At 33.7% G+C, this 14,326-nt stretch overlaps 1 protein-coding gene across 2 annotated transcripts in view; it reads right to left on the bottom strand.

The window, feature by feature from the left end:
- Nucleotides 1-14,326, bottom strand: part of PCDH11X (protocadherin 11 X-linked) — a 475,689-nt gene that overhangs the window by 416,018 nt on the left and 45,345 nt on the right. Inside the window, exon 5 of one of the 2 annotated variants that reach the window (XM_050901951.1) lies at nt 13,202-13,642. The exons of the other annotated variant lie outside the window; for it this stretch is intronic. Within the exon in view, the coding sequence (XP_050757908.1) occupies nt 13,637-13,642 (6 nt within the window). The 3' untranslated portion in view covers nt 13,202-13,636. Of the gene's footprint in view, nt 1-13,201; nt 13,643-14,326 lie in introns of those variants that run through there. 2 annotated transcript variants of the gene reach the window in all.

Raw genomic sequence — 14,326 nt, 5'->3', positions numbered from 1 at the left:
TCTGTCTTTCACTTCATTTTCAAAGGGGACAACAGTGAGCAAGCTATTCAGCCCCCAAAACCAAAACTGACATTTGACATTACCCAAACCAACTACAAGGGATTCCATCAAAACACTAAAACAGCAGTTGCCTTCTACTGTTTTTAGTTTTATTTCTGTGTGATGTCCACTCTAATTATACCTAACTTTTGGAAGGTAATGATTCATCAGTTCCTATAAAAATTTCCCATGCTCTTTCAACATTTTTCTTTCCTGTGACAGAATGGATAAATGTCAATCAGTTGCACCTATTGAAAAATTTGTAATTACTGTACTATAATATTTCCTTGTATTATTGCAAACTATGTTCTGGGTTTGTGTATTGCTCAAAAATAACTTTAGTATAAACACATATAACGTACAGTAAAGACAAGTATCACTCATAAGTAATAAACAATAATCAGATACAGTTTCTGTTACAGCTAATGTTTATATTTTGGACTTTATATTCATATAATATTCAATATAGTTCACTGCTCTCTCTTAATACAGTTTTCCCTTTCTTTGTTCTAAAATGTTAATTTTGAATCATTTCATTCAATTAAAAAACACGGAAGTAAGTTTTAAAGACAAGATCAAAAGATGTCACTAGTCTAATCTTTTCAAATTGACTTACAAGTCACAGAACAGCATACAAGTGCCTGTCATATAAAGTATTTTTGTTACCAAAAATTCCAATATATAACATATATTTGCACTGGTCCTGTACCCAGCACCGAATCATTTCAAAATATTATGCTGAATTTGAGGATCTAGCTTACTTCATACCTTCCATCAAATGGCCAAAGAGCTGTAAAAAGGTATATGTACAGTGTCCAGTAAAAAGAAAAAATATATTGTAGGCTGCTGCAAGCGTATTCTGCTATGAGCCTTGGGAAAAACCCTCAAGCATTTAAAAAAAAAAAACCAAACAAAAAACCAACAAAAAAACCACCAAGGAAAGAGGGAAAAAAATGTTTACATTTGCAATTATTCAAGTTGTCATATCAGAGTTACCTTTTAGGCTATCTCAATGCTTCAAAATCTTCTTGACCTGTCAAACAGAAACTTTTATCAAGACATATTTGCAAGCAAGAACTGCATCCTTTCCCATGTTTGTGAAGCTTTCCTTAACGGGAATTTCATTTCACCTCTTCTCCTGATCCATGTAGTAACTCCACTGAGAAGGAGTAAACTACTTTACATGATCCATCAGTTATGTGTAAATACCAAGAACTGCAGGACTTGATCAATTATGTCACCTGTTACTTAATTTCTCTACCTGTGACTATGAAATTTAGTAAACCCGGTAAAGTTCAGTAGTCATAGTAGATGGTCACTATCCACTGGACAGCATACCTAGGAGTGATTTTCCCTGCACATTTTCCGTATGCAGCCTTCACAAATAGAGTTTTCATTTCATTTATGAGAAAGCCTTGCAATTAACTGAGTCACGTTGATAGTATATTTTTTACCACAAGGTAAAGAGTTGACTCAATTTCTCCTTTTTGGCTTTTGCATTTTGAAACTTTTACTCAAGGGACTAAATTCTGGTTGTGACAATTATCTCTTCATCAGATATACTTTCAGAGATCCATACGCTGTTGCTTATTTGTGTCACTTTTCTATGCAAGTAAATGGGAAAAACAGTAAATCATTATGGAGTGTAAATACCTTACGAATATACAGCTAGAAATTAAGTCAATATTGAGCCAGGCTACACATTATTCTATTGATATAAAGCCCACTAAATAATCTTAGCTGTCCACTGAAGAAAACCTCCTCTGAGGCTCTCCAGATACTATGAAGTGCTGTGTAGATTTCTCCATTCATTCATCTCCATCCATGCTATGACCTTCTTTTCATCTGGTATAGAAGGTATTGCACAGGGACCATGCTGGACTAAAATAGCCAAGGAAATATAAAGAGAATATAAAACCAGCTTTGGATTTATTCCTTCCCTTGCTTTTCCCTGACCAGCTCCTCAATAGATTTGGGCGCTCAGAGTCATTTAGCCCTGAGTTTTAGCATTTTCTCTTTCCTTCATTTTAGATAGAGGGATGCAGTTTACGAATGCAGTTTTATGAATGAAATTCAATTTGAATTATATTTAAATGGAAAATTTAACAAAATATATCCAGTAAGTATTGGCAGGAAATATATTTCAGGGTTTTTGAGGAAAACATTTTACTCTTTCATCAGAAATTGTAAATAGTAATTTTGAAGTTTCAATGAAAAGAAATAAGAGAAAAATAGCATATTAAAAAGAAACAACAATTTTTGCTTAAAGTTAATTTCATTAAGTGACAAAAGAGATGTCTGAAAAACATTGAGTATAGAGACAGCCACTCAACTGCACAAGCATAAAAAAAATGATCTACAGTCACAAAAAAGACATCAACAATGTGAATTATATCCTGGCAAAAATCATAAAAAATATTTGGTTTGGTCTGCTTTATATTTTTTCCTATTTAAATATAAATTAAATGTCTAATATAATTTTAAAATTTAATACTTCCCCCCCTCTTTAAATATGCTTATTCCTAAAGGGACTTCATATGACACAGGGAAGAATTTTAACATAGAACATACTAACTTTCTTTGAAGTATTCTCTACTTTGCTGCTGAGAAAGAACAAACCCTTAAAACTGTTGATGTGTAAAAATGGATTGTGCATGTTGATTCTGTTTGTGGTACATGTACAGATTTCACTCAAGTAATGAATGCCCTCTGAAAATAAAGCTCCTAAGGGGCTTTGTTTTTTCCATGATAAAGTTTTAGATTCTCCCATCTATCTCAAGAAGAATGATGTTCTTCATGAGTAAGATTATTGCAGTTCATTCTGTGAAATTCCACAGTTATCATATCCTCATGTGAATTTAATAAAGCTTAGCCTTAGCTGCTCTTGAACAGCAGCCAAGCATTTGATTTGTTCTATTTCATTTTATTCATTTATATGCATCTTGCTACCATCTGGAATCATAAAAACAAACAGTTCAAGCAGTTAATGTGTTAAAAAGGGGCAATGAAATAATGAAATATTCTCTTCCAGTCCCCCCACCCCCCCACCCCATTTACTCTGTTTCTTCCATATCCATTTCAGAACTCATGTTGCCATTTCCTAATTCCAAAAAGACTTTCTGTAAGAGGATTGTCAGGACAGATGTTGGAACCCTTACACAACTGAGTACGTGCTGTCTTATCCATGTTCAGTGTTTCAAAGCCAAAATACTGTAACTAATAAATCATGCTTGGTAGCTGAAAGCGAACAGATAATTGCACCATTGTATATCTTGTATACAGAAAACATCAAAAGAATATTTTTCCCTCCAGTTACATTTTCCTTTTTTAATTGCTATTGACAGAATTATTCTATCATTTCTATCTGCTTTTAATACCCAACCTTCATGATAATTTCTGAGAATGTTTGATTCACTCATTACTTTGTGAGTGAAACAATCACAACTATGTCAACTTATTGGTGTTTTCACTAGTAGAACTAGACAGAATCCAAATGAAAACTCACAATATATTTATAAAATAAACATGAATACAAGTTGATGAGCCATACAAGTGAGCAGAAAACAGCGTTACTTTGGACTTTACCCTGAAAATGCACATGAATAGATATATTTAAAATATTTACATCTATAAGTAAATTTAATTCATTTGGATATTTATGCATATAAGTAGTGGATCCATAAAAACAACTAAGATTCTGATTTCCACTGTGACACCTACATATACTTGAGGATCCAGATATATTAAACATTTATACTGACGTAGGAATGTATTAATCTCAGAGAATTCTGAGAGGATCCCAGAGGATTCTCAGAGGATCCTAGAAATAGGCTCAATAAGAAAAAGTACTTTCTTGAAAGTATTGACATGGCATAGAGTCAAATTCTCCCAAATATGCTTGGTTTTCAGCACTAGTTTAAAACACATTTGTGTGAATATTCACAGATTCTGTATTTGCAATAACAGGGAGCGACACAAAAGAAATAGTGTGATGATGCAACATACTACTGTACGTATTAAAACAGAGTGCAAAATACATGAAGACTGAAAAAGATAAAGACATGTTTGGTGAAGCATGACGAGACAGCTGAAGACTGCTCAATATCCAGAAGTGAAGAGGAAGATGGAGGTACAGACAAAAGTGAGACTGTGAGTAAGGAAAGAACTTATCCTGCAGCTTCCTAACATGAAGCGGTTCAGTTTTCTCATTCAAAATGAAGCAATTTTCAAGATAGGAAGAAAGGAATGAAGAAAGACAGACCACCTGAACATGTGAGGGCCTCACTAGAGCTGACTGGAAATTTTCACCTTATCCCATCATGACTTTTTCAACTTGGAAGCCAGGGAACACACTTCTTGTATGAGAGCTCACAATACAATCACTAAGTATGATTGAGCATATATGCTGTCTGGGATATAATGCACACTTTTGTCAAAGAAACAGAGATATGACTGAAATAAAATCAGAGACTGTGATCTGCTTTAATAACTTCTGTTCAAAACAGATTTTGCTGGATTTTCTCTAATGCCCCAGAAAAGGTTTCACTGGTACTCAAGTACTTCATATCAATCTGTAAAGTATACTCATGCTCTTTCAATAGAAATTAAACACAAAGGAAATTCCATTTAAGACAAGGAAAAACTTTTCACCATGGGGTAGTCAAATAGGAACTAGTGTTTCAGAACGGTTTTGGAATCTCCACCTTTAGAGATACTCAGAAGTCAACTGAACAAGGTCCAGAACAAATCGATCTAAATTAGCTAGTTTTGAGCACTGTGATTGGACTAGGTGACTTCCACAGGTCACTCTAAACCTGAATTACTCTATGATTCCATGATCTGTAATCTTTAAGAACTCTAATATAACAAATAAATGTATATTCTGTGACCCACCAACATATCCTAAATGGTTATAATATATTGTCAGAGGAGATTTATACATCTGATATTAATTCTTTTGGTTATTATCACAGCGCTTTTGTCAAACATCAAGTTGACACAATGCCAAGTGCAAGAACTTATGTATGTCTGGACTGTTACACAAAAAAAACCCCACCATAGTTTCAATATATTAAAGTAGGAAAACATATAAATAAGACAATCCTAAACCCTCTATTAGAGACCAGAAAACAAGAATCTCATGGTGGTAGACCATACAAGTATTCTTTTAAACCATGAAAGAACAAAGATAATATTTGATGAACAGGATATGAAGTAACTTGAGTTAGGAAGCTGGCCAAAGGAATAACACACAGAAGTGGTCTTACAATAAACGTCATGAAGAAAGGGAATTGAATCAGCAAAGATCACTTACCAGGTATTACTTCACAACTTTGGCTAAACAACGGCCAAAGAACGTTACTACTTTCTTAAAATGTATTCATCACATACTTAGAAGTTATTTGAGTTAATAAGTTCGAAGGAAACCTCAGGCCTAATGTTTTCAAAATTAGTAGGTTTGATGATTGCCCCATGTGTAAGTAAACACCAATCTGTTCATCCATGTTTTTTAATTAGTCACAATGTCATTTTGCTAGATTAAAATAAAAATCTACTTTGGGCCATTCAAAAATGCATTCAGCCATGCTACTGAACAGCAAGAAATATCTTAGAATACGCCCTTATAGAGAAAATAAGAATTTGAAAAGTATTAGAAAATTACCTTCTTTTTGTGTGTATATCTATGTATAAGCAGCTACAGCCCTATAATGTATAAAATAAGAGTTAAAAAGGTAAATATTTAGTGTGAAGAATAAAGATCCACATAGAAGCTATTATCTTACTTCAATGTATCTAACGGGACATACTTCTGAAAAGTATTAGATATCTGTATTTGGAAGAGTAGCTTACTGCTATTTTGAGGGAGGAAAAAGGATTTTCTTGTAGGAGTTTTGGTAAATCCATTGTTCGCACTCAGTTCTAAAAAATACTATAGATCAGGCTGACTCAGCATGGACTGCAGAACAGCAAACACAACAATGCTGATCACTGCTGCTAATAACAATATCATACATACCTTTACGAGTGGCAGCAGCTCTTAGTTGCAGCTCTCACTGAGTTCTGAGTTTAACATGAGTTGGGAGAAACATTTCTTCTATAAATTGTAGTGGTTTTGGCTTCTAACTTTGAAATCAATAGCAATCAAAATCTCAGCAGGCTGTAGAAGTTACTGCCTCCTTTCTCCTAAGCTTGAGAACATAATCCAATGTCTTCCTCCCCTCTTGAAGTTTTGTTTACAAATATACTTATGCAAAACAGAAAACCACTTTCCCAGCTTCCGTTTGATTCATTGGTATGTTTGCTACAGATAGTTTCATGTTAACCCCCCTGAAACTAGATGCTTTTGAGAACAGAAGACAGAAGGTAGAAAATGCTTATGCTTTCATAATGTATAATTCTAAATATCTATTTCTGTATGTTTACGTAAGCAAGCAAAAGTACTTGCTTTTTTATTTAACATATTTCAAGAAATAAAATGCAACAAAGCTAGAAGACAGTTTATTGTTATACAAAACTGTAATTTTACCTCACGTAAGTTTAAAAATGGAAAAAAGGTAAATCATACCGTAATTTTTGTACCACCCTTAAGAATCGAAATAGTTTCATCCAGTTAAAATAGCAAAAAAACCTGTACGATATGCTTTTCCAGTCTAAGTTGCATTTCTTTTCAGTTCAAAATGCATTAGTTTTCAAAGGGAGGGAAACAAAATTTCTAACAATCAATAAAAATCAGTCTACAATACAATTAAGACATTTTACCTTACAATCACAATAAACCTGATACGAATCAGACTTTTCAACTCAGATGAGATGTGAACATGTATCCATGTGGTCACATACATTCAAAGTTAGCAGGCAACATTCTGCTACTTTTATCTGTAATAATAAATCCACACTAATCCAATTAAGAAAGTATGTCAGAACGTGACTCAAAACTACATCTGCAAAGATCTCTGACGTGATACTTTAGTTTTGATAGAGCTATCCCACCACAATAAAAATTATACGCTAACAAGATCTTCCTTTTCTCTCATCCCTTTCTATCCTAATACCGCCTAGGTCCTGCACATGATCATGACCTTGTCTATGTAGACCCTGGCAACTTTGGTTGATAATCACAAAAGATATACAGCACTGAATAGCTGAGGCAAAGGTATTTTTCATTTAACTGGGGGCAAGAATGAATACTACTGCTGTACTCCATTAGTTTCTTTCAAGTACTTTAAGATGCTTTCTTGTACCTTAGCAATTAAGATCGTACAAATCACCTTATCAACAAATCGATTTGAAAATGTAGAATAATTTGAGTGCTTATCCCCCCACAAAATAAACCAGCATACCACACGTATGTAACCCAAAATGTCCTCTTAACTTCAAGTCAGATCTTCTAGTACAACTCCACCAATGACACGCTCCCAAATAGATGGAAATTTTGGTATACCATACAATGACATAACGTAATTCTCTAAAATTAATAAAATAACAATAAATCTCAATATTTTGTAAGAAGCTATTTTATGAGTTCCGCTTCTGCCAGAAAATATTGAGCTGTTATTTTAATTGTAATTAATTTATATTTTAAAATTTAAAATATTTAAACTGTTATTTAATACAAAATAACAATTAAAGAGCTTGTGATTCTATTTCGTTAGAATAAGAGGATTTTTTCTTTCCCTGAATTGCTTCTCCCCATAAAGTATGTCTAAGTCATGGAAGGCATGTGTTTTCCTGAATATTTCCAATTACTCAAATACTCTAAAAGTTCAAAGGAAAGGAGGTTCCAAATTCCATTCACCTGTTTGAAGTACTTCTGTCTGTGAGTCATTTGCTTATCTGAAACACACATGCACTAGTGTCTGGATAAGACCAGAATTTGTTCCCTGTCGTTTTCTTTCTAATAGAGAAGAGAGGAGGAAGAGAGGAGGAAGAGAGGAGGAAGAGAGGAGGAAGAGAGGAGGAAGAGAGGAGGAAGAGAGGAGGAAGAGAGGAGGAAGAGAGGAGGAAGAGAGGAGGAAGAGAGGAGGAAGAGAGGAGGAAGAGAGGAGGAAGAATCAGCCCATTGACGGTTTAGATACGGATCTAGGAAAAATATTTTTGTGTGGGAAAGTCTACGATTGGAGTCCTTCAGATCCATATTAGTTTCAGTGTATCTATATGCCTGCAACTCGTTTGCTATTGATGCACACAGATAAAAGGGAAGTTTTTGTACTGCCTAGACAATCAAAAGGAAGAAATTCTTTTGAGGAAAGGTCTTAGATTCAAATTTCATGTTTGACTCTGGTGATCATATCAAGAACAAACAACACCACAGCCCAGAAGGAAACAGAGAACATAAGCAGAGGGCAGTTCATCCATCTGACAGCCATGGACATCTCTTAGCAGAGAAAGGATGAAAACTATGCTGAGAAAACAGACTGAAATTCAGCTCATAATTCGTAGCTGCAATTCAGTGATGGGAAATCAGCCTCACATCTTTGATATCATCATTCAGTTTTTATTGGAAATAAGTTATTTGAGCTTTAATGAATACCTTCCACAGAAACAAAACACATACTAAATATAAATGAATAAAACCTATTTAAAAGATTGCAGAAAGTCAGTAGGACCCCTGGAAAACTCCTGATAACACACTTACTTAATATCCATCTGTATGAATATAAATAACTGAATTTGATTTACATGTGTCTATTACAAATAAGCAGAGGCTCACAATTTGGAGGAAATACAGAAACGGCATTTTCATGACATTTTCAGTGGCAAGATTTAAGAGAATGAGTCTATGTAATAGAAAAAATAGTATTTTAGAATAGTGGGAAACAGTATTGGAATGAGTAAAAGTGAAATAGTGAAAGAAAAAGAACTGAAATTCAAAACTGTACTTATCATGTTGTATCCTAACCTCCAAGTTATCAAGAGTCACTTTCTAATATACTGAGAACCCAGTACATTCTCAGAAGGGAAGACCAACCTTTCCAAATCTCAAAATAATGTGGTAAAGTGAAAACCTTAGTGCTTGCCTATCTTTCATAGCAAGATATATTGGGTACTGAGATAGTCACATATCTACAGTTATATTCTATGTAATATATACTGCCTATAAACTTTGCTAATTGAATATGTGATAAATGCGTATATACACCCTCATGCTCTTTCTTTATATACACATGCACACAAAATACATACACACACAGATACATATATATATAAAAAAGCACTATATCTCTCTCTCTCTAGCTCTAAACACTGTATAAACACTCACACATACATGTAAACATTGTTACAAGATGTGCAACTCTTGGAATTCCTGCTTAGACCAGATTTCTTTGAAGAAAAGGTAGACAAAAGAAATGTACTGCTAAGGAGTATGAGGTTTTGAAAGAAGCATATTTCTTCAGATAGATTACTAGTAAGCTTTACGGTACTTTATGTGCGGTAAAGTTATTTTAATAATTATAGCTCCTAATCACTGTAAAAACCCCCAGTATATGTATAGATCTGATGGTGTCCATGCATTAAGCAAACAGACCAGAGGTGTATTTAAAAACAGTGCTTCTCCAGAAGGTATACAAATATAATCTTCAAACAAAATTTATTGTAGAAATAGATAAATAAGACATAAAAGGAACAGTGCTCGGTAATTCAATATGAAAGCAAAAATACATATTAAAAAATATTTGTTAAAAAGATTTTACAAATAATACTTAAGATCAGCATATACCATAAATATATGTTTTATGGTAAAATGGGAAATCACTGAAAATGTGTAACAAAAAAACCCCGCAGCATTACAGTTTATGTTAAAAAAATAATTCTATTTACATCACAAACCGGCTTTGGTCCTGACAGCACCCTACTGCCCTTCAGCAGTCCTCCACTCATTTAAATTCAGAAGGATTTAAATCCTCCAAAGTTCAATATGTTTTCTGATACGATAGGCAGCTTTCATACAAACTGCAGATTGTGTGCCATAGCTTTTCCTTGGAGTGACTCACTTGATATCAGGCCATGTCTGAGATCGAGTGGCATTGAGCTTTGGTAGATTCACATCCATATGAAATCCAAGCATTGACAATATGACACAGGATGCAGAACAGCAAATCTGAGAGCCATCTTTGGCTGCTGGCATTGTAGGGCTAAAAGCAGCGATGCGATTAATTTACTCTGTAAAACTGGCAACAAATAAAGAACTGTTCTTTTTGCTGAGCCACACATAGCATTGTAACTAACCAAAACCAAACTCTAGGACTTTATCTATAGACACAGACCTGTCTGCACTGGTGACAGCGGTGGCAATGTGCACCAGATAAAAGGATGAATCTCTTGAGAAGTTTACCGAGATGACAGTGAGTAATAATAATTAGTCTAAAGTACAATAAAATAACTTAGAAAGTATGCTTGATATTCCAAAGAGAATATCATGAGTTTTCAATTTCAAAAGCAGCATTTGGTCAACTTAGTGATTTTTGCTCTTAATTTACTCTGACTTCTATGCAGTCAGAAAACAGTATTTCTGTAGGTGAAAACATTTGAGAAACAGAGCTGGTTTTGAAACACGTGCACCTAGCTTTGACTCAGGATGCTAACACTCACTTTAAAAAAAACCCCAAAACTAAATACAGAATTTTTTGACTGGCCTCCATTTAGCCTTCACATCATTGAAAAGTGTAGAAATTTATATTCGGCACACATAGGTATTTGGTCAGTACACATTAGGCTTTCATGAGACTTTCATGAACCCATTTAACCATCAGAAGGAAATGAGCTCTCTGAACAAGTCTTAGGCCAGTCTATGAAAGAACTACTTTTTAAAAAGTGACACTTAGATGTAAGAAAACAAAAATTGAAACAGAGGAAACACATGAAACTGAACCACTTAAGAGGTTGCTGGCTTGTCCCTTAGTGCATTTGGAGCGTTATTATATTTGGCTGTGCTGACTCATGAAAGAAGTAGAAGAGAGAGATTACTGATTTGGACCAATAATCCAACCACTTGATGTACCTTTTACTTCCTACATGTAACTTTTTTAAAGTTTAAAATCATCCTAGATTCTTTTAGAATTATTTATTGATAGACTAGAATGATATGACCAGTGAAATACTAGGAAAAAGGTAGACCTTCAGCTGGGTAAAAGCAAAAGAACTAGGAATCTCATGAAAAATATTTTTCTCTGCTAGCACATAGCTGGCACATTTAAATTAGAAAGGTACTTATCACAGGTTCTCTTCATACTCAGTGTAAGAAAGTAGGCACTTCTAGAGGGCATGCAGTCCTAAAATCAAAATAACCTACTATAGTATACCTATGCCTTTTCACTACAAGAGAAAAAACCGAGGGCAACTATATGTCCACTTGAGATGACTAATTTACATGCTTGAGGTTAGATTAGATTAACCTAGTCCAGTATCTCAACTCAGTATCCCTTGATTAAAAAAAAAAAAGTTTCAATGTAAGCATTGACATTATTTGGTGCTTTTCTTAATCAAACATTAATTTTATGTATATGAGTTTTCTCATCAAGGAAATCCAACCTAATTACCATAAGAACAGAAATTCGAAGATTCAAAAAACAAAGAAAAAACAGAAACTGAAAGTCTGTGAAATCCTACTATCTTCCTGACAACTCTACTAGGCCAAACGGTTATTACTCTTAACAAATATCTTTGAATGCTTCCCATCACCCTCCTATGAAGCACCTAAGCAAACAATTTTACCAGCAATAGGCAGGACCAATCTTTGCTACACTAAACAATACTTCTTGAATAAATTCCTTACTATGTTAGGAATGAACTTTCAACCCAAAGCAACTGGCTGAATTGTGGCATTGAGTCAACAAATATCATTACTGTATGTCTAACCACTGAAAGTGTTGGTTTTTTAGTTTGAAGCATAAATGCTGCAAGGGTATGATAAATAGGAATAGCAAAACTGTCTTACAGATACATAAACTTCTTCCCAAGAAAATGATTTCATTATCAGAAATGAAAAATTTTCTGTAACAGTCATAGCTATAATTATGCAATACAATATGCTAAATTACAATACGTACTTCATTATTAATAGAATTTATTTTACAGATCAAATAGCCAAATACACATTTTTAAAAGAGTCAGCGAATGTGGAGGAAACTATAGGCAACAGTCATGGTAGACATTCTGCAGTCCAAGAACTGAGGCAATGTGATTAAGTACAAGCCTATAAATATCTTTACATCAAACATACAGTAATGTGTAAGAATTCCATGTTGTAGTCTCATTCATGAATCATTAATAACTTTTTTTTAAAAGAAAGTTATATATACTGTATACATCCCAGTTAAAAGCAGTGTCTGTATTTCATTTTATTCTAGCAAACTAATATTACATGTCTTCATATAAGTGCAGAAAACAGGGTTCTTTATACTCCTTTGCTTCCTAAGAGATTCTGCATTACATATGAAATTCTAATATTATAGATGATACATATTAAGCATTACTCCCTAAAATGTGAGGCAATATACAAGAACTTGCAACCAACCTGCAAACGAAGCTATGATATTAAAATTTGAGCTGTGCTAAATAACAAATTATAATGTAAAAAATTTAAATTAAAAAAAGTTAACTATAGAGAGAAATAATTGGGGAAAAAAAAACCCAACAGTAGGCCATTTTTTTCCCCTGTGTGCTGGCTAACAGTGAAAAAATTATGTATGCTATTTCCTATTTTATCACACTGAAAACCAAGCCACTGGATTTATGACTTCTTTTTTTTTTAAATAAAAGTACTTCAAAAGGTTAAATGTATGGCACCTGTTACACAGACATGACCTAGACTTCAGCAAGCAAAATGCAAATTAAATTTTATTTTTAAAAGTTAAGTGAATTCTTTCCAGTTATTTAAAAGGTGATCATTTATTACAAAATGTTGTGGATAAGAAAGCAGGAAGTACTCATTTTTCACTACTACTATTGTGCCTATAAAATGAGAAAGCAGTGATTTGATCAATTCTATTTATGATCCATAGCAGCAATATCATCATTAAAAATATTATGGAATAGATATAAATAACACTTAATTCTTAACATGTATAATGGTGCTATAAGTGACAACAATTCATTTGTTTTTCTTCTAAATGCAGGGAGTATAAAGAACTTTACATTCTCTTTTTAATGTATGAATAAAATTTATTGCTCCCTTTTAATATATTTATAGAAACAAAATCCCTAATTGTTTCAACTAAAATAAATAAGGAAAAAATCAGGGACAAGAAGATGATTACAAGCAAAATAGATTTACCATAATCACCAACTGTGAAGAAGGATGGGTCACATTACTTTTTTTCTTAGCAAAACTACGTTATAGAACACTATAGCACAATGTACTAAAATTTCTTTGTCTTTTCTTTTTAAAAAATTCTTGCCCTTGATACCTTTCAGTAGGGCAGCTTGAACAGTTCATCGTCACTTCCAAACCCCTCTGGAGATCAGACGATAAATTTCTTCGGCAATCAGAGACAGGACAAAGGGCTTTCTCGTGCTATTTCCTTGTTTTCATGTTTGCTGGCTTAACATCATTGTGTACACGTACGACTTCAGTATATAACATCAGATGCGATGACGTTCAGAGCTGGCAAACAGAGAAACAGCATGAGAAAAGCCCTTTCCTGCATAATTTTCCCCATATATTGTAAAGTTTGTTTCCAAATTTCTACCATGTCAGTCACTTTATGGTTTAAGAAGTATTGAACTATTGCGGTTCTAAGTAACCAACCATTTTTGATGTGTGTGTGTTTTCAGGTTTCTGTACACAAGCAGAGATATGCACACATCTATATACACATAGCAAAAATGCCGAAACAGAAGGAGCCACAGAAATGGCTTCTATGTATGTTATTCTAGGTTTCTTTTTTTTTTTTTTGCTTTAACAGCTCAAAAACCCAAGTGCTGTTGCAAGATTATAGCTATCAGAAGACTACCATACTACCTAGAACATGTTCTACAGGGTTTTAGCAGACTTCATTCAAGAGCATCATTCCTAAGAGCATAAAATATTTTGATTTGAAGAGTTATTTTGCATCTTTAACCTATATTTATCATCAACAGAGTTAGAGTCCTAAAAATTCACAGAAATTAAGCCATTCCGATCAATTATTTCACAGGAAAGAAAGCACTATCAATACCACAGTCACTAAGACACTAGCCACTCACTGGTCAGGAAATTGCTATTAACTGCAGATTATTGAGTGCAATACTTTCTGGGAGAAAATAGGAAAAGAAAGAAGTGTGAAAATTAAACCACAGTTAAATCAGA

This window comes from Gymnogyps californianus, chromosome 9, assembly GCF_018139145.2.
Source record: "Gymnogyps californianus isolate 813 chromosome 9, ASM1813914v2, whole genome shotgun sequence".
NCBI classification, from domain to species: domain Eukaryota; kingdom Metazoa; phylum Chordata; class Aves; order Accipitriformes; family Cathartidae; genus Gymnogyps; species Gymnogyps californianus.
Note: the sequence above shows the minus strand (reverse complement) of the source record. Positions and strands in the feature narration are given on the sequence as shown.